Genomic DNA, 19,307 nt, shown 5'->3' on the forward strand with positions numbered 1-19,307 from the left:
GTCTGGACTTGCGCCTTTGGCTGGAGGTTAAGAAAGTATATTGACGAGCATCTCTCAGTCATCTCTCGTGTTCTTGCAGCGACCAAGCCGGCGATTGCAGTTTTCAGGTGGCCACTCTTCTTTCAAGCAATGGGGATGATGGTTCAATGTCAAGAGAAGGACTCGGTTGAGATGCAAATAAGGTGTACTCGCAACAAGTATTCCATAGAATATAATACTCAAAACATATCTCCCTAAATAAACAATCAGACTCAAAACAAAACAACGCCTCATCATTGCTTTCTTTTTGGTGGTTGTCTCAAAAGTGTTCGAAGAAGAAGAAAAGCCATTTTCCATCATCATCAAGGTCATGACAATAATATCCCGCGTCGTCGTCCCCCATTTTTCGTAGCCCCCATCGTACAAGACGCGCGCGCTCCTTGAGTTTTTTTCGTTCGGTTCGCTCGCTATGCTGCTGCTGCCCTTTCTATCGAACTTTCGGTGTAACGCTGCAAAAGGGTATCTGGGCCCAACAACGAGGGTATTCGTCCAAAATTGTGTAAAGTCGTGGGAGGAAATAAGCGAAAGACGAGGCTTTCTGAAGAAGCAGAGCTCGCTTAGGCAGCGGCGGTGATGAGCTCCTGAGGAGCGCCGTTGGCCTTGTTGAGGAGCTCATATGGTGGTCGCTTGACGATGCCACCAGTGACGGGCAGTTGAGTGCCCATGCCGGTGAGGTAGGAGTCGACATCACGGGCGGCCTGGCGACCTTCGTTGATGCCCCAGACGATCAGTGACTGACCACGACGGCAATCACCTGCAGCGAAGACACCCTCCAGGCTGGTGGTGTACTTGCCTGGTGGAGTCTTGAAGTTCTTGCGGCCATCAAGCTCAATGAGGCCTTCGGTGACCTTCTCCTCTGGAGAGAGGAAACCCATGGAGATGAGGACAAGCTCAGCGGGGAAGAACTCCTCGCTACCCTCAATCTCCTTCATGTCCCAGCCACCGTTGGAGTTCTTCGTCCATTCCAGGCGCTTAATGTTAACACCCTTGACGTTGCCGCTGCCGTCATCGACGAAGTCCTTGGACATGATGCAGTACTCACGTGGGTCGCGGCCCATGTGAGTCTTGACTTCAGTGTGACCGTAGTCGACACGGTAGATGCGAGGCCACTGTGGCCAAGGGTTGTCAGCAGCACGCTGTGGTGGTGGCTGTGGGAGAAGCTCGAAGTTGATGACAGACTTGGCACCGTGGCGAACGGAAGTACCAATGCAGTCGTTACCAGTGTCACCACCACCAATGACAATCACGTTCTTGTCTTTGGCAGAGATGTAGGCGGCGTCTGCCAACTCCGAATCCAGCAGAGACTTGGTGTTCCTGTGCAAGAACTCCATGGCGTAGTGAATGCCATTGAGGTTGCGATTGGGGATCTTCAAATCACGGGCGACCGTAGAGCCAGTTGCGAGAACCACGGCATCGTTCTGCTCTCTGAGCGAAGTGAAGGTGATGTCACCTTCGCCGACGAAAGTTCCTGGCTTGAAGTTGACGCCCTCGGCAGCCATGAAGTCCACGCGGCGCTGAACGACCTTCTTGTCGAGCTTCATGTTTGGAATTCCGTACATGAGCAGGCCACCAATGCGGTCGGAGCGCTCGTAGACCGTCACCTCGTGGCCAGCCTTGTTGAGCTGATCAGCAGCAGCCAAACCAGCTGGGCCAGAGCCAACGATGGCGACCTTCTTGCCGCTGGACCACTTGGGCGGAGTTGGGACCATCCAGCCCATCTCGAAACCGCGATCGATGATGGCGCACTCGATAGACTTGATGCCAACTGGATCCTCGTTGATTCCGAGAACGCAAGCGCCTTCGCAAGGAGCTGGGCAGACACGACCGGTGAACTCGGGGAAGTTGTTGGTCATCAACAGTCGGTTCAAAGCATCCCGCCACTGATTGGAAAATACCAATTCGTTCCATTTAGGGATGATGTTCGAGATCGGACAGCCAGTATCAGACTGACAGAACGGGACACCACAGTCCATGCATCGGGCAGTCTGGTACTTGAGCTCATCCTCATTGAGACGCTGATTCAGCTCAGCCCAGTCGCGCGTCCGGGTCTTAGCCTGGCGGTACTTCTCGGAGCGGCGCTGATATTTCATGAAGCCACGAGTCTTGTCGAGGACCAGGGCGGACCTCTTCTTCTCGGCTTGGCCATCGGGGATGCTTTCCTCGAGATCCTGGAGACCGGCCTTCTTCTCCTTCGCATGCTCGTGCTCCCTCGACTGCTCGTGCAGGTTGCGAACGGCATTGCCTGGCAGGATGGGGAGGGGATATTCGGCCTTTTTGGCTTCTTCCTGCTTCTTTGCCTCCTCTTCCATGACGCGCTTGTAGTCGGTTGGAAGGACCTTAACGAAGTGAGGCAGAGCGCGGTTGAAGTCGAGCAAGATGCGAGCTGCGAGCTCAGAGCCAGTGTAGTGATGGTGGTCCTCAATGAGGCCACGGAGGAAGGCGATCTCATGTGGGTCGTCCAATCCAGACAGTTCAACCATCTCCTGGTTGACCTTGCCCTCGAAATCGCGGTGGAGATCGAGAACGTAAGCAATACCTCCAGACATACCAGCTGCGAAGTTGCGGCCAGTGCTGCCGAGAACGACGACACGGCCACCAGTCATGTACTCGCAACCGTGGTCTCCGACACCTTCGACAACAGCAGTGACACCAGAGTTACGGACGGCGAAACGCTCGGCAGCGACACCACGGAAGAAGCAAGTGCCCATGGTGGCACCGTAGAGACATACGTTTCCGATGATGACGTTCTCCTCGGCCTTGTAGACAGCAGATCGCGGTGGGTAGATGATGAGTCTACCGCCAGACAAGCCCTTGCCGACATAGTCGTTGGCGTCTCCCTCAAGCTCGAGAGTGACACCTGGGGCCAGGTAGGCACCGAAGGACTGACCAGCCGAGCCGCGGATGTTGACATGGATGGTGTCCTGTGGAAGACCCTTCTCGCCATATCGCTTGCTGATCTGGTACGAGAGGGTAGCACCCATGGCACGGTCGGTGTTGACAATGTCACACTCGATACGGCAAGGCAATCCCTTCTCAAGAGCAAGCTCGGACTCGGCGATGAGCTTGTTGTCAAGTCGGACATGAAGCTTGTGGTCCTGCTTGCGGACGTTGTAGGTAGCGACGCCAGATCGGAGGGTATGAGCCGGAGTCAGGATCAAAGACAGATCAATGTTCTCGGTCTTTGCGTTTCGCAGATCCTCGCGGACCTTGAGCACCTCGGTATGACCAACCATCTCGTTGACAGTGCGGAAACCAAGCTTGGCCATGATAGCTCGCAATTCGTTCGAGAGGTAGTAGAAGAAGTTGATGACGTGCTCTGGAGTTCCCTTGAACTTCTTCCTGAGTTCTGGGTCCTGAGTGGCAATGCCGACTGGGCAGGTGTTCAAGTGGCTATGATCAAGTTAGTTGCCGCATCTTATCTCGAATATTTCATGTACTCACCACTTCCGCATCATGATACAGCCCATGGCGATCAATGGGGCGGTAGCGAAACCGAACTCTTCAGCACCCAACAAGCAGGCAAGTGCGATATCACGTCCAGTACGGAGCTGACCATCAGTCTGGACGACAACACGACCACGCAGGTCGTTGAGGACCAAAGTCTGATGGGTCTCGGCAAGACCCAATTCCCAAGGAAGACCGGCGTACTTGATACCAGTCCATCGAGAGGCACCAGTACCACCGTCGTGGCCAGAGATGAGAATGTGATCGGCCTTGGCCTTGGCGACACCAGAAGCGACAATTCCGACACCAGTCTCAGACACAAGCTTGACTGACACACGTGCTCGAGGGTTGGAGCACTTCAAGTCGTAGATCAGCTGCTTGAGATCTTCAATGGAGTAAATGTCGTGGTGAGGCGGTGGAGAGATGAGACCAACACCAGGGGTGGAGTGTCGAGTGCGAGCAATTGGTCCAGAAACCTTGTGGCCTGGAAGCTCACCGCCCTCACCGGGCTTAGCACCCTGAGCCATCTTGATCTGAAGCTCGTCGGAGTCGGCCAAGTAGTTGCTGGTCACGCCGAAACGTCCAGATGCGATCTGCTTGATGGCGGAACGCATGGTGTCGCCATTGTCCATTGGAAGCGAGCGTTCTGGATCCTCACCACCTTCACCAGTATTGGACTTGCCACCAAGTCTGTTCATGGCAACAGCGAGTGTGGAGTGCGACTCCATGGAGATGGATCCGTAAGACATGGCACCGGTGACGAAGCGTCGGACAATCTCAGTCCATGGCTCGACTTGATCGACTGGGATCGGGTTGCAAGCCTCAAAGTCGAAGTCAAGCAGACCACGGAGTGTGCAGTTCTTGATCTGCTCGTACTCAGATCGTGAGTAAGCCTCATAGGACTTGTCGTTCTTGGCACGAACTGCATCCTGGATGTTCGCAATCGACACTGGATCGTTGACGTGCGCCTCGCCACCGTCACGCCAATGGTACTCGCCAGTCTCTGGGAGACCTGGAATCTCGACAATGTTGCGAGATGGGTAACCCTTCTCGTGGAGTGCGAATGCGTCCTGGGCGATCAACTCGAAAGTCATACCTCGAATACGGGTGGCGGTTCCAGTGAAGCATCGGTCGACGACTGAGTCATCGATACCAAGAGCTTCGAAGATCTGGGCACCCTTGTAGCTCTGAAGGGTGGAAATACCCATCTTACTCATGACCTTGAGGATACCACCGTCGCAAGAGTGCTTGTAGTTGCCAATGAGCTCCTCAGCACTGAGCTTCCTGCGGATCAGACCTTCACGGTCGAGCTTCAGAATACACTCAATGGCGAGGTATGGGCAGATGGCATCAGCGCCGTAGCCGACCAGCACGCACATGTGGTGAACCTCACGAGCTTCGGCAGTCTCAACAACAAGGGCAGCCTGGGCTCGCCATCGGTTGCGGACCAAGTGGTGGTGAACCATACCAGTAGCCAGAAGAGAGGAGACTGGCACACGCTCGGCAGAGGTCTTGCGGTCAGAGAGGATGATGATGTTGTCGCCTCTCTCGATAGCCTCAGTGGCGGCATCGCAGATGCGGTCGAGCGCATCGTAGTACCCAGCGACACCATCTGCCTTGGGGAAGGTAATGTCGATGGTAGCGACAGTCCAGTCACTGTGGAGAGATGTGATGTTGCGGAGTGCGTTGAACTCTTCGATGGAGAGCATTGGTGATGGCAGGTACAGTCTGTGGCACTGCTCCTTATTCATTTCGAGCAGATTGCCCTGAGGACCGACGTATGAACCAAGAGACATGACGACTGCCTCTCGGATTGGATCGATGGGAGGGTTCGTGACCTGCGCGAAGAGCTGTCTGAAGTACTCAAAGAGTAGACGTGGCTGTTGAGCCAAGCAGGCAAGAGGAGCATCGTTACCCATGGAGCCCAGCGCCTCCTTGGAGTCGGCGGCCATTGGAGCCAGAAGGAGGGACACCTGCTCTAGGGAGTAGCCAAAGGCCTTCAGTCGAGGATCCTCCTGCACTGTAGCCTCGGTGAGCTTGTGCGAGAGATCGGTACCATTCTCAGCGAGCGTCTTGTAGATGTTTGGCATGACAAGCAGCTGTGCATCAAGCCACGATCTGAAATCCTGTCTTGCAGACACCGTCTCTTTCAATTCAGCGTCGTCAATGATTCGTCCAGCCTGGGTGTCCACGAGGAGCATACGACCAGGTTGCAGTCGTCCCTTCTGAATGACCGTGGTTGGGTCAATGGCAATAGTTCCAACTTCGGATGCACAGATGATTCGGTCGTCGTCCAGTACGTAGTATCTGCAAGGACGCAGACCGTTTCGGTCGAGGTTGGCACCACAGTACCGACCGTCGGCGAATGTGAAAAGAGCTGGGCCATCCCATGGCTCCATCATGCAAGCAGCCCACTCGTAGAACGCCTGCTTCTGGGCATCGATGTGCTCGTTGCCTTGCCATGCCTCTGGCACCATCAGCATGACCGCCTCTGGGAGCGAAAGAACACCGTTGATAGTGAGCAGCTCAAGCACATTGTCGAATGCCGCAGAGTCGGAGCCACCATCTTCGATAATTGGGTAGAGCGATTCCAGATCATCACCAAAGAACTCAGACTTCAAGACACCCTCTCGGGCACGCATCCAGTTCTTGTTGCCTCGGAGAGTGTTGATTTCTCCGTTGTGTGCAGCCCATCGCAGAGGCTGTGCTCGGTCCCAGGACGGGAATGTGTTGGTCGAGAATCGAGAGTGCACCAGAGCAAAGTGGCCCTCGTAATCGACGTTGACGAGATCATGGTAGTAGTCGTAGACCTGGCTTGGAGAAAGCTGACCCTTGTAGACGATGTTCTTGTTGCTCAGAGAGCAGAGATAGAACCAGTTGTGCAGTCCGATGACATGAGTCGCCCGCTTTCGCAGGACATACAGCTGTCGCTCGAATGTTTGCTCATTATATTTCTCATCAAAGTCAGGCTTTGGCTCTTTGCCGTCGCCGTAGATGGACTTGAGCACGACAAATGGCTGCAGAATGATTGGCTCTCGCGACTTGGCGGCTGGTCCAAGCAACGAACTGTCCTTGGGGACCTCACGCCACCCAAGCACTCGTAGATCGAGCTCATCTGCAATGCCTTCAAACTGGTCGAGCGTCTCCTTCAGAGCCTCCTCTTCTGGCTTGAAGAAGACGTTGCCAGCGGCGTATTTGCCCTGCTCTGGCAGCTTGATGCCCTGCTCGCGCTCAAAGTTCTTGATGAAGAACTTGTGAGGGATCGAGGTCATGACACCAGCACCATCGCCGTCTCGTGCATCAGATCCGACCGCACCACGGTGGGTCATGTTGCACAAAAGGTTGCGTGCTGCCTGCGGTTAGCATCCGTCCAGTAGTACGACCTGGCCGTTATGGATCGACTCACCATCTGTGACAATCTTGTGGCTCGCCTTGCCCTTGATATGGGCGGCGAAGCCTACACCACAGGCATCCTTCTCGAGCTCTGGGTCGTAGAGACCCTGCTTGAGCGGGAGGGCACCCGCCCAAGACTTGTTCTCGGGGGTGTTTTGATATTCATATATGTTCACAGGCTCCTCTTCAATCTCGTCGATGGTGCGCTCGTTTACATTGTCGGCGAAGGAGACTCGACCCATTCTTTCGGCGTGAAGCCGAATGGTCCGAGTATGGGAGGCGGCGCAGGCAGATATGGGGGATTGATAGGCGTTTATCTTGGGCGCGGTCGCTTTTGGAGTGTTCTCAGTGACGGGACGGCTGGAACAAGGCAGATGTCAGTCACGGGCTCACGGGGCGGTGATGGCTGTTGCAGTGCAGTAGGTTTGGGGCTCGCGAAGAATCGGACACAGCTCTGGGCGGAGAGCAAGAGACGATTTTCGCACGACAGCACACAGCTCGGTGCAGCAAGGGCTCGCGGGCTGGGGATGGATGCACAAAAAGCTTTCTGGTCGCTCTTGGCTGGTTTCCTTGGTGAAACACGATCTGCGGCGGACGATGATGTCGACGACTGGAGGCTGAAGAGTGGCCAAAAACACCGAGCAGCACAGCAGCGCAGGTGGTGTGTGGAGCGGAAAAAGCAGCAGCAGCGTAAGTTCGTCGGCGCAGGCGCAATGGAAGAGTCGGCGGAGGAGGTTCTTTGTGCGCGCCGCCACGCAAAGGCCGGAGCTTGCTTGCTTGCTGCTGCTGTTGCTTTGCCTTTCGTGGGGTCGTGCCGATGGTGGCGAGCGTCTCCAGCACGTGCGGGCTTGAATGAATCTGAGCACTTACCGGAGATGATCCTGCTGCTGGTGCTTCGCGATGGGGGAGGGTAGTGTGGGCGAGGAGATGTCAGACGGGGAGCGGAACAGCAGACGGAGCGAGCACGAAGGCAAGGCGCGGCGGCGGGAGGTTGTCACTTATACGCAGCTCGATCAATTTCTCGTGGGTGGGACTAGGTAGCGAACTCCACCTCTGGACGACTGCTCCAAGCAAGCCTCGACCTCGCTCCTGTTGCTGCTGCAGGAGGCTCTTCGGCTCCAAAAGTGGCGGCTCGCTCACCACTGCGAGAGCTTTCTTCATGTTTGTGCGGACGTGGACGAAGCCGGTGGGACGGGTCTGGTCGACGGTCACTCCATCCATGAGCCCACCACGACCGCGACCACGCCCACTCCTCCTCGGCTGCTGTCGTCCCCCAACACTAACTAATTCAAATCCAATGTCACTGTTCTTCACATTCACTCCATCGTTTTATGCATTTCCATTGTTGACCATGACGCATCTCCCCAATGCACGTCCACGACAGTCGCCGGACATGTGCGCAGTTCCCAGCGGCCAAACAAACGACGACGAAATAATTTCTCCCAAGCTCCCGCACGCAGACCCTTGCCCGACCCCAAGATGCACCTCATTAGACTCGCAGCTGCGCCGGGATCGGACGAGCTTGAGGCCCACCTGCTGCTGCCTCACTCGCCAACGCAATCTGAGAATGACTTCACCCGTCCCAGTGCCGCGAGCGAGGGAGATTGCCGTGCAGCAGTGTGACTGCAAGCTTATTGTGTGTCTTGCCATTGGCCGGCCGCTGCAGGAGCTGGAGTCATTCTGCGCTGTCACCTTGTTTGTTCCGTCTTATCGCATGCACTTGAGACGTCCAAGGAGATGCACTGTTCATATTCGTCGACGAAACGACTCCTTGGCGTCCTGCCAACTCGCATCGTCCGGTACAAAAAGCGTGACATGCTGCATTTCCTGCGGTCATCTGAATGCTCCTGCGTCCACGCTTTCGCTGCTCGCGGCACAGGATCTTCACCATTTACCTGCCGCCTGCTTTCTGACTCCCCTCCAAGCTCACCGGCCACTTGCTCGGCGTGCCTCTCAACCTCTTGCCATTCTCGTCGGACGAATACGGAGCGGGTAGAGAGGAAGCTGAGGGCGCAATTGCCGTCCTCGTAAATTCTTCGCTACCCCGCCGACATCGCTTGCCCGCCATCTCCAGCCGCGAGTCTGGGCAAGTCGAAACGGCGACGACGTTCACATGCTTTCAGCTTCGAGACGAACGTGCCAAGCCGTGTCGTGTAGGAAGTAGAAAAGGGCATGCGTGTCCGCTACTGGACAGGTGGCCACGACATTCCAATTACGGTGACACATTGAAAATCAGACGTGGGAAGTGGAGAGGCTGAGGCTGGAGAAGCTGAGGCGACTTTCTGCATTTCTTCGTACACTAAGCGGTGAGGACCACGATGAGCGATGGGTGAGATCCACCCGCAAACTCCAAAGCAATGCTCCTCAATGCTGTGTTCATTCTCATGGCGACGGATGGGCTGCGATTAGACGTGACCTCGTCCCTTATGCAAGAGATGCGTACTGCACACAACGTCAGCGATTGAGGAGGCTGAAGCGATTTACTTGTTCAAGCTCACCTTCAAGACGCTGATGTTGCGGATATCCATCGAAGATTGTAGAGGGGATGTTGTGGGCTCAGCACTTCAATCCTCCATCTCGTCATCTTGGAAGTCCTCATCATCCTCGTCATCCTCATCGTCCTCCTGGAGGTTCTTAGCGGCCTCAGCGTAGTCGATGTTCTTGCCACGAGTACGGCTGCTGACGATGTTGTCCATGTCGATCTCTTCCATGTTGTCCTCGTCTGCCTCCTCTGGCTCACCTGGGGATATGTCAGTTTGCGCGTGTGGTGGTGTTGTCAGCCAGAATCGACGTACCCTCGCCCTGTATCTTCAGTCAGCATGTGTATACAACTTCTACATCTTCAATCCTCTGGACTCACCTCTTCCTCCTCCTCTTCGTCGTCATCGTCGTCCTCGTCCATAGCGTCTGGCTGAGCAGCCTTGCCCTTGCCCTTCTCGGCCTTCTCCTGTCCATCCATCGGGGTCTCGACAGGCTTGGTGGCCTCAGTGGTGTTTGGGTCCTGAACGGAGTTGCTCATGATGGTGTTTGCGAATGGGTTGATGAGCGCTTAAGTGGAGGTTGAAGAGCTGTGCGCCGAGATGATTAGCACGTCTGATGCTGTATTGGTTGACAAAGAGCAGTCACTGACTGTCGGCGACGGGATTCTATCTTCTTGCGCGTGCGTCGGATGTGGTGTGTTTGTTGTTCGACGTGAGGTTGAAGGTGTGCGACAGTGTTGCTGTGTTTGATCGCAAAGCGCGGGTCTTGCCGCGGACCCTGAAAACCAATTTACGCGACGCGCCTGTCGACGCGACTAAGCCGACTTCACCTCTTGAGATTCTTCAAACACAACATACAATCCACAATGGCGACCGCACTTCGTGGGCGTCCAGCTCGTAAGTGATGCCCAGTCCAAGTTGAGTCCAACTACTAAACGAATTTTCAGATGCTCCTGGAAATACCTTCTTCAGCTACACCCCCAATGGCAGGAAACTGGTCACAGCAGGCACAAATGGCGCCATACGTATTTTCGAACACGGTTCTGATGGAGAGCCGGACATCATTGATGTTACGTCCGATAACCATACCGCTGTCGTGGCCACCAACGAGCACTTCATCATCGGCTGCGAAGATGGAGAGGTCTGCAAATACAACCTTTCAACCAAGCGCCAGGATGACATGCTCACGAGATGCATTGGCGCGATCCACGACCTAGCTCTGTCACCGGATGGTAAATGGGTCGCAGTCGCCAGCGAGTATGTCTTCCGGTCTCTCTTTTAGTTTCAACAGGCTGACTTAGCGACAGGGAACTCGAGGTCAAGGTCATAAATGTGGACGACATGACCAATATCATGTCTCTTCGAGAGCATACAGCACCGATCAAGCAGCTTTCTTTCGATCTTAGTGGGACTACTTTGACAGCGTCATGTGCTGATGGCATGATATACGCGTATTCACTGAGCTCTGAACAGCCACAGCTCATTCGCCGAGTCGACGGTCTCATTAACGTGCTGAACACCGACTCTGGAGCTGCGACGCGGGCGACTTGGCATCCTGATGGGCGGGCATTCGTTGTGCCAACAGAGGCAAAAGGTGCGAACTTATATCGTTGTACATGACGGGAACAGGAACTAATTGGAGCCATGGATAGATCTCCAGGTCGTTTCGCGCAGTGACTGGACACGTCAAAAAGTATTCTCCGGCCACAAGTCAGACATCTCAGCCCTGGCATGGTCTCCAAATGGTGCTCTGCTCGTAACTGCAGATCTGGACAAGAACCTGATCTTATGGGATGTGAAATCTCAGAAAGTCCTCAAAACCTACGATGACGTTAAAAATCGCATTCTTGACATGCAGTTCCACCCCAAGGACAACGTCTTGTCTTACACCAACACCAACGGCGAGCTGTTCATTCGCGAAGACTTCGTGCCAGACGAGCACCGAAGACTGCTGCGGTCTGACACCCAGCCAGCGCCTTTGAACAACGATCCCCTCGCCGAAATCTCTGGCAATGCTCGAAAGCCGGCGACCAATGGATTCTCACACAAGCGCACAGCCCAAGATGACTATCTGGACGATTTGTTAGGTCCAGACAACATGTCTGAAGATGGCGACGGTTTCATCGAAGACGATGATGGTGCCGGATATGCAGAAGAGCCAAACCTTTTTGGCAAACGTCTAGCACATCCATCGAATGGCCCACAAGCGAAACGGCATGCCGCATACAGCACTTGGGAACCACAACTTCATGACTCGTTCCAGCCTGGCAGCACTCCATGGAAAGGCAATCGACGCTATCTTTGCCTCAACTTGACTGGCTTCGTATGGACAGTCAACCAAGAGACACACCATACGGTCACTGTTGAGTTCTACGACCGCCAAGAGCATCGTGACTTCCACTTTACTGACCCATACCGCTACGACAAAGCATGCCTGAACGAGAATGGAGCGCTGTTTGCATGTCCTAGCTCTTCACAGCACCCTGCCATCGTCTATTACCGACCACACGAGACTTGGACCACGAGGGTGGACTGGCGAACAGAATTGCCCGAAGGCGAGGAGGTCACCTCACTGTCGTTGAGCAACTCATGTGTAGTAGCCACGACGACGGGTGGCTACGTTCGTATCTACAGCCTCTTCGGTCTGCCGCTCAAGGTCTACCGACAGAAGAGCACACCGGCAGTTACCTGCGCAAGTTGGCGTGACTATGTGATGACAGTCGGCAATGGACCCGTCGGCGGCGATGGCACAACTCGACTACTCTACACCATCGAGAACGTGAAGAGAGACGAGATTTGCCAGAGCGAGGATATCCTGGCATTGCCTGAAGGGACCGAGCTGCGCAGCGTTCTTTTCAGCGATAAAGGCGATCCTTGCATCTACGACAGCGATGGTGTGCTGTTGGTCTGTCAACATTGGAGAACTCCTGGCCAGGCGAGATGGGTCCCTCTGCTTGATACGCGGACACTCGAGCGTCTCGCTGGCGGCAAGAAAGAGGAGAGTTACTGGCCTGTTGCGGTTGCGGATGACCGTTTTCACTGCATCATCCTAAAGGGCGGCGAGCAGTATCCATACTTCCCACGACCTCTGCTATCGGACTTCGCATTCAAAGTGCCTGTGTCAGCAACGCCAGACGACGAAGACGAAAGCGTCGCTCACCAAAAGAACCTCGAAGAGCAGTATGTCCGCTTTGCAACTCAACGATCTCTACTACAAGACCTGGTCGAGAATACCCACGCCACATCCACTCAAAAGACAGACCTGGCGGCCATGGAGGGCGAGGTGGACAAAGCGTTACTACAACTCCTCGCAGCTGAATGCCGAGAGGGCGAAGAGCGTGGCATGAAGGCTCTGGAGATCGCAACACTAATGAGAGACCGGTCAGGCAATATGCTCACAGCCGCCAGCAAGATCGCACAACGCTTCCAACACGACCGACTCAGCGAGAAGATCACGGAACTGGCTGAGAGACGGATGGTGGGACTGGTGGACGACGATGATGAGGATATTTGAAGATTGCGAAGTTCGTGGAACCTATGGCGAGTGGGTATCACTGAACGCTCGACAGGCCTCGACAGACGGATATCACCATCACATGGCGGTGAGGGAGTTAAGGCTGAAGTCGATATCCGCGTTCTAGGGACTTTTACAACGGAGTCAGGAAGGTCACACTCGGGGAGCAAGACCCGCGGATGCAGGGGGCGTTATATAAGTGACAAATTCAGCGTTCGATCCAAGGCCTCGACCAGATGAGTGACAGTTTCGCAGGCATCCACGTGAACCACACCTCGTCTGCGGAGGCGGACCGGCGCCAGCACGAAGCGCTGTCACAACCAGTGGTGCGTACCCCTAGTGCTGCACTCCATAGCAAACATTCGCCCTGGTTACACGCACCGTCCTCGCGCCTCGACACGTACCGAACCCTTGCACCACGCTGTCACGACCGACGACCCTTGACCTCGTGGTCACCTCAGAATTATTCATGCGGTCGCCGCCGTTCCCCGTCGTTCGGTGGACGCTCGTTGTCTTCTCCGAAAGTATGTCGCACAGAGGCAGAGGCAGAGTGTGCGACTGTAACGTTGGCGCGGCGAGGGGCGTATAAGAAGGGATGGGGATGCTCCTAGCCGCTTGCTGACCGCTTGCTTGTTTTGTTCTTTGATTTGAGCTGTTCGATCGACGAGTTCTCTAACTTTTCGAGAGCATTCTGAAACGATAAGCAGTCAACATCAACGACTATCAACAACTCCACAACACATCAAAAGTGAGCATACCTTTGCGCCCTCCGCCCAAACCCACAACACTAACCACCCGTCCCAGCCTCCAACCCCCAAAACCCACCACACCTCAACAGATGCTCCCCACAGCCCTCGCCCCCCTCCTAACCCCCAACTTCCTCACCCCCTACACCGCCGAAATGGACCTCGACCAACTGCCCCAACTCCTCATGTGGTACCAACTGGGCCTGCTCAACGGCGCGGAGATGCAGCGGCTGATGTATAGCTTGACGCGGAGGAGGGGGAATCGACATTTCCATTGGCATCAGGGGGGCGGCATGGGGATGGGGATGGGGATGGATCCGCGGTTGTTGATGTTGATGAATGCTGGGGGGATGGGTGGGATGGGGGGTATGGGTGGCGCGGGGTGGGGTATGGGTATGGGGATGGGGGGTGGTATGGGAGGATTGGCCGGATTGGGTGGTCTTGGTGGTATGGGCGGTCTGCCGGGGATTGTGGGGGTCAAGCAGTTGTTGTTGCAGAGTCCTTTTGCGAGGAATTTGTTCTGAGGATGACTGTCTTGATGGATGGTTGTGGATGTTGATCAAGCATGATATGGCTTAGATTCTCGGGATCATCTCATGAGGAACAATTGATTGCGGTGAGGTTTCGGATATCTGGAACGGATGTATGATTAACGAAGCAGGTTTTTGAGGCGTTTAGCGTTTGTTTGCTACGTTTTGCTGGGGTGAGACTTTTAGCGAAGTTTGATTATGGATTGGAGACTTGGTTCATCTTACACTTTATCTTGTCGATTTCTCGCCGCAGCGTATCTCCAGACGTCCACATACATTCGACTTGCCCTCGACTCTCGTGGTTTGTTGGACTCTGACGCTCTCCTGAGGCTGTACCACAGCAGCTTGGCGTGCCCGATCTTCTTGACACAAAATCAACGCACACAGTACAGCTGCTCATCATTCGTCGTTCTTCCCTCTTGTACCCGATAATTTCCCCGTCATTCTCACTCTTTAACCTGCATATCCTCATCCTCCCTATCCGGATCCTTCCAAAACGCCCTATCAACCGCAACTTTCCGAATCTCCCAAACATCCTCACTACTCCCCCACTCCCTCTTCCGCCTCTCATCCCTCTCCTTGTAAAAGTTCTTAATCGCCTCCGCTTTCGCCTTCTCCGGTAACGTCCTATTCCTCATACAGAACCAAAACGCTCCCCACTGCTCCGAGCACGAGTTCAGATGTCCGTAGCGGTAGATGTCGTTGAACTTCCCGCCGAGCGATTGACAGTAGAAGGCTTGGTCGAATTGTTGCCGGCAGGACATTGTGCGTGGGTAGATTGCTTCGGGGGAGATGTCGAGGGAGCCATCGGGGAGGATGCGAGAGGGTTCTGGTTCTGGTGTTGGTTCGGGTTTTATGGTCTGGGTTTGGGTGGAGTTTGGTGAGGATTTGGTGTCGTTTGCTTCTGCGGCGAAGGACTTTATCAGGGCTTCGAGTTCGGCGTCGGCTTTGTCTTCTTGGGTCTGCGGTTGTGGTGTTATGGCGGGTCCTGGTCTGCCAAAGATGCGTAGCCGCTGGTCTTCCGTGAGTGCGACGCTGCTGGTTTGCGGTGCGTGGTCCGCGCCATGGTCAGAGGATTGCGTCGGTGCTGCTTCTTTCGAGGATGCGCTCGACGAGAACGGCCAGAGCCAGCCCATGATGGTGTGTATTTTACGAAGCACGATGTCTCGAGGTTGCTCTCTTCACATGTCATCGGCGTCGGGGAATCTTCGGCCCGTCTCTTGACTTGACTTCACCTCCTCCCCTGAGCCATTTCGATACGACTACTCAAGCGAATCAAATCATTAAGTCGATAGAGGGGGGCACCGCTTCCATCGCAGCAATAGCAAAGGCGTTAGTGCTACCTTGTTCAAGCATAACCTCATTGGCCTCCGGAATTCGACCGAACTCAGAACTAACTCGAAACCACGCAACACTAGCGCTGTGTCCACAATGTCAAAAGAAAGCAAAGTCACCACCAGGCCAGCAACCTACGCAGACCTCGTCCCAGCAGCAAAATGTCTACAACGAGCATTCCAAAACGAACCCTTACACGGCGACATCCTCCACCCCATCCGCAAACAATACCCAGATGACATGTACCTATTCTTCCTCTCCAATCTCCGAGTCCAATACGTCAGCGGTCCCGACGTCCACCTCCACGTCGCCACAACAACCGACGCCACCGGCAAAGAAGTCATCACAGGCGTCTCCCAATGGCGGCGAGTCCGAGCGAGACCCCACCAGAGCCTCTACACCACCAACATGATGAAAGCCATGCAAAACTACAACTACCTCGAATCTTTCATCTACCCCAACCGCGCCCTCGACCCCTCCAAACTCGGCATCATGGCCGACATGTGGCCCTTCATGGCGCACCACTGGACGGGGACCCGCGCGGAAGTCTGGGACTTGTCGACGCTCGGCGTGGATCCGGCGTATTGGAAACGGGGCATCGGAAGGGAACTTGTGAAGTGGGGGATGGAGCTGGCGAGAATGTAGGGCGTGCCTTGTAGTGTGGTTAGTTCGGAGGGGAATGAGAGGTTCTATGAAAGGTGTGGGTTTGACGTTACGGCTGGGACGGCGGGGGAGTTTGGTGGGGAGAGGAATCCGGCGAGCAGTGTAGCTGGGGGTACGATTCATTTTTGGGATAATGGGGTTGTGCCGAGGGGGATTAAGAAGTATGGAGAAGTTTGAGATGGTTATGTTTGACAGAGAAAGGAAAATTCTAACTAATGCCGCCCTGATGTCTCCCCTCGTCACGATCAACACAACTCGCCGTTGGAACCCAGCCTCTCCTCGCATCTACGCTCCCGCCCGATGTGTCGGTCGCTGCTTAGTCTTCGATTTTGATGATGCCCTCGGACTTGACGGCCGCATTGCCTGACTTCTGCTTCTGCACCGCTCGCAGTCTTCGCTGGAGGTCCGCTTTCTCGCGCTCCAGCTGTATCTCTCGTTCCTGCCTCGAGACTTCGTCCAGTTCCGCCTGTAGATCGGACTCTTCTTCCTCGTTCCTGTTCTGGACCGACTGTCCGACATGCGCGTTCGACTATGGCTCTTCTTTGATGATAATCAAGTCATCGTCGTCGTCGATGGTTAGGTCGATATTCACGCGGGGCTTCTTCGGTGGCTGTTGCTCGATTGTGGTGCTTGCTGCTCGCTTCTCAGGACGTTGCGGAGCCACTGCACCATCGGCCTCTGCTTGGTCTTGTGCCACTGCCATCTCTCCTGACGTCCCAGTCTGACTCTCTTGCTCGGCGTTGGGTACTTCTGGAGAAGACCTCAGAGGCTCCGTGAAGCTTGGTTGGCGCCCCTGGTCTAGAGATGGGCTAGTAGCCTCTGAGTTGATGGCGATTGAAACTTCTCCGGCCGGCTTCTGCTGTTGGCTTGAATCATCGACCGGGCTTGGAGCTCTTGTCCCGTTCGCCGTGCTTCCTGTGATCTCGTCATCCTCCTGAGCATCTGACCCAGCGTTGACTGCGGTTGAAGATGTGACTGTCTCGCTGCTGCTCTCGTATTTCACCTCCTCTCCTATCTCCAACTTAGGCTCTTGATAGACCTCATCGTCGTCTTGATCGTCGTCTTGGTCATCGTCGTCTTCAGCATACCACTTGCGCACGAAGGCTGGCCGCTTGGACTTCGCCACTTTGATCTTCTTGCAGTTCGTGCACACTGGAGGCTTCGAGTCTTCCTTCGAAGCGTCGGGCTCTTTGCTGAAGAAAATTTGCGGAGGAGTCGGTGGTTTCGGGGGCTCTTCCTCGCCCACTCCTTGAAGTTTTGACGACTTTGCAAGGCCATTTTGGACCCAAGGCGTTAGTTTGAGCGTGAGTTTCTTCTTCGGACGATTGTGTGAGGGATCGGGACAGTCGCAGAACTCTGGCGTCGGTTTTTGACGCTTGGTGTTGGATTTCCTTGCATCATCTGCCCTCTTCTCGACCTGGGTACCAATCGTTGCCTGGGCAGACTGTTGCTCAGCGATAGCAGCTTGGCGATTCTTGAACGCATCGCTCATCTTCTGCCTTTCCTCCTTGTCTTGCTCCCGGATCCGGCGGAAGTCGGGATCATTGATGAAGGCGATGTCCACAATTGCCCCGACGCTGGTGACGGCAGATGGCATTTGATTCAGTGGCTGCGAGTTGTTTACACTTCTGATGCAGTCTTTGCGTAATTGTCAGCTTTAGCTCAATACTTCATCAACGACTGCCAACCATACCTTCGGACCGATATCGAAACTCGAAGATGTACGGAAACCCGTTCTTGCCTTTGAGCTTCTTCGTCTCTCCTTTTTGGAAATCGCGTTCTACAGAGGGGTCCTGAGGTCCGTAGAGTCTGTGAGAACTTTAGTTGTTTGGGACAGCTTGCAGTATCGGCGCTGCTCTACCTGTTGAAGTTGGTCTGGGTGTCGGCCTGGTCCAGCCATTTTGGAGTAACACGATATAGAGTTACCGTGATTGAGCCATTCGCACGCCGCCCTGCTTCGAGAACAGTGCATTTGTCATGGTCAAATGCACCGCTCAGTGCTGCGGGAGTCAGCTCTGTCAAGGAAATGAGAGCCAGAAGTTGGCTTACCTTTGGGTGCGTCTGCCATGATATAGCGCATGAGGACTTGTTTCCAATGGGTATCTCGGTAGTGGGCCAAACACGTCAATGTTTGCTCAAAGACAAGCGACCGTTGCGTGATCATGGACCTGACTTTGTGGGGCGTTTGCCGTCCATCACGTATCGTGGTGTGTAGCCCAGAGGCGCTATACATTTTGAAGTGCGGATGACATCTAACCACAACATCGAAGTTGCCCTGGTGAGCTAGAATGAGACAACGCTTGTTCCGCTCTTCTCCTTCTCCTTCGAATGACTCGAAGTCTCGAGGTGGGAATTCGGCGAATTTGACATCTTCGTTCTCAGTCCCATGAGGCTTGAGGTAGACCTCAATTCCGTCTTCGTGGATCATATTCTGGTCGATAGCAGCTTTGATTCAGTGTGCCGCTCTTGGATCAGATCCGTGTTGGCTGTGCGAGGTTTAGAGTTGTACTGCACCGCGCGAAGGTATTCGAGTGTTTAAAAGGTGGAAGGAGGTGGTAGCTGGATGTGTTCAAGACGAGGTTGAAAGGTGTTGCAACAGAAGAGGTTGAGAGAAAGTAAGAAAGAAGGAAGACGTCTTAAAAGGGACGGAGCATGTGAAGAGAATGAAAATGTCTCCTCACAATATCAGACTTGTGATTGGCCTATTGAGGTTTTAGAGCAGTCGACGCCATGCACATGTTGATGTCGCATGTGAGGCGGGCCAACAAGTAGACATCTGAAAAGCAGTATGTTGAATTGATGTCGAAAGTGATAAGATGTAGCGGTACATCCAGGTCCGTTGTCAATTGCACGGGCGCCTGTTTCCGTAGAAGAAGAAGAAGCGTAGGAAGACCATTATCGATACATCTTGCCGGTGGTCATCGTGCCTGGGTACTCGTCTCTCCTGGGATGAATCAGCTTGTAGACATGTCGACTCAGTCGACAAACAGTCCTACGTCCTTCGGGCAGCTGAGCCGTGAGGAGCCTACACAACGTACCTCAACTATAATGCTTATGGAGGGAAATGGCGTGTCAGTCGGGCAAAAGCATGCCTACCGTTACACGCTGTAGTATACTGCATTGCACCTCCTGCGACTTGGTGAAGACAGAGACCCTAGTGCTG

The 19,307-nt window shown here is 54.5% G+C and overlaps 8 protein-coding genes across 8 annotated transcripts; 4 read left to right on the forward strand and 4 right to left on the reverse strand.

The window, feature by feature from the left end:
• Positions 1-596: 596 nt before the first annotated feature.
• Positions 597-7,118, reverse strand: M409DRAFT_21773 (uncharacterized protein; the record flags this gene model as incomplete). Its single annotated transcript, XM_033806018.1, has 3 exons — positions 597-3,429; positions 3,481-6,832; positions 6,890-7,118. 3 exons carry the CDS (start codon positions 7,116-7,118, stop codon positions 597-599), a joined length of 6,414 nt encoding a protein of 2,137 aa, XP_033669227.1.
• Positions 7,119-7,250: 132 nt separating this feature from the next.
• Positions 7,251-9,134, forward strand: M409DRAFT_53615 (uncharacterized protein; the record flags this gene model as incomplete). Its single annotated transcript, XM_033812425.1, has 3 exons — positions 7,251-7,566; positions 7,740-8,512; positions 8,802-9,134. The coding sequence occupies 3 exons, from the start codon at positions 7,251-7,253 to the stop codon at positions 9,132-9,134; spliced, it is 1,422 nt and encodes a 473-aa protein (XP_033669228.1).
• Positions 9,135-9,440: 306 nt separating this feature from the next.
• Positions 9,441-9,895, reverse strand: M409DRAFT_21774 (uncharacterized protein; the record flags this gene model as incomplete). Its single annotated transcript, XM_033806019.1, has 3 exons — positions 9,441-9,616; positions 9,672-9,678; positions 9,737-9,895. The coding sequence occupies 3 exons, from the start codon at positions 9,893-9,895 to the stop codon at positions 9,441-9,443; spliced, it is 342 nt and encodes a 113-aa protein (XP_033669229.1).
• A 327-nt stretch (positions 9,896-10,222) lies between these two features.
• M409DRAFT_21775 (uncharacterized protein) lies at positions 10,223-12,870 on the forward strand (the record flags this gene model as incomplete). Its single annotated transcript, XM_033806020.1, has 4 exons — positions 10,223-10,253; positions 10,304-10,613; positions 10,664-10,950; positions 11,009-12,870. The coding sequence occupies 4 exons, from the start codon at positions 10,223-10,225 to the stop codon at positions 12,868-12,870; spliced, it is 2,490 nt and encodes an 829-aa protein (XP_033669230.1).
• Positions 12,871-13,708: 838 nt separating this feature from the next.
• M409DRAFT_21776 (uncharacterized protein) lies at positions 13,709-14,140 on the forward strand (the record flags this gene model as incomplete). Its single annotated transcript, XM_033806021.1, has 1 exon — positions 13,709-14,140. One exon carries the CDS (start codon positions 13,709-13,711, stop codon positions 14,138-14,140), a length of 432 nt encoding a protein of 143 aa, XP_033669231.1.
• A 452-nt stretch (positions 14,141-14,592) lies between these two features.
• On the reverse strand, positions 14,593-15,282 carry M409DRAFT_21777 (uncharacterized protein; the record flags this gene model as incomplete). The annotated part of the gene is made up of 1 exon (XM_033806022.1): positions 14,593-15,282. The coding sequence occupies one exon, from the start codon at positions 15,280-15,282 to the stop codon at positions 14,593-14,595; it is 690 nt and encodes a 229-aa protein (XP_033669232.1).
• A 295-nt stretch (positions 15,283-15,577) lies between these two features.
• Positions 15,578-16,126, forward strand: M409DRAFT_21778 (uncharacterized protein; the record flags this gene model as incomplete). Its single annotated transcript, XM_033806023.1, has 1 exon — positions 15,578-16,126. One exon carries the CDS (start codon positions 15,578-15,580, stop codon positions 16,124-16,126), a length of 549 nt encoding a protein of 182 aa, XP_033669233.1.
• Positions 16,127-16,673: 547 nt separating this feature from the next.
• M409DRAFT_21779 (uncharacterized protein) lies at positions 16,674-18,572 on the reverse strand (the record flags this gene model as incomplete). Its single annotated transcript, XM_033806024.1, has 4 exons — positions 16,674-17,782; positions 17,838-17,953; positions 18,006-18,144; positions 18,194-18,572. 4 exons carry the CDS (start codon positions 18,570-18,572, stop codon positions 16,674-16,676), a joined length of 1,743 nt encoding a protein of 580 aa, XP_033669234.1.
• Positions 18,573-19,307: the final 735 nt, after the last annotated feature.

The sequence above is a fragment of the Zasmidium cellare genome (genome assembly GCF_010093935.1).
Source record: "Zasmidium cellare ATCC 36951 unplaced genomic scaffold M409scaffold_13, whole genome shotgun sequence".
NCBI classification, from domain to species: Eukaryota; Fungi; Ascomycota; class Dothideomycetes; order Mycosphaerellales; family Mycosphaerellaceae; genus Zasmidium; species Zasmidium cellare.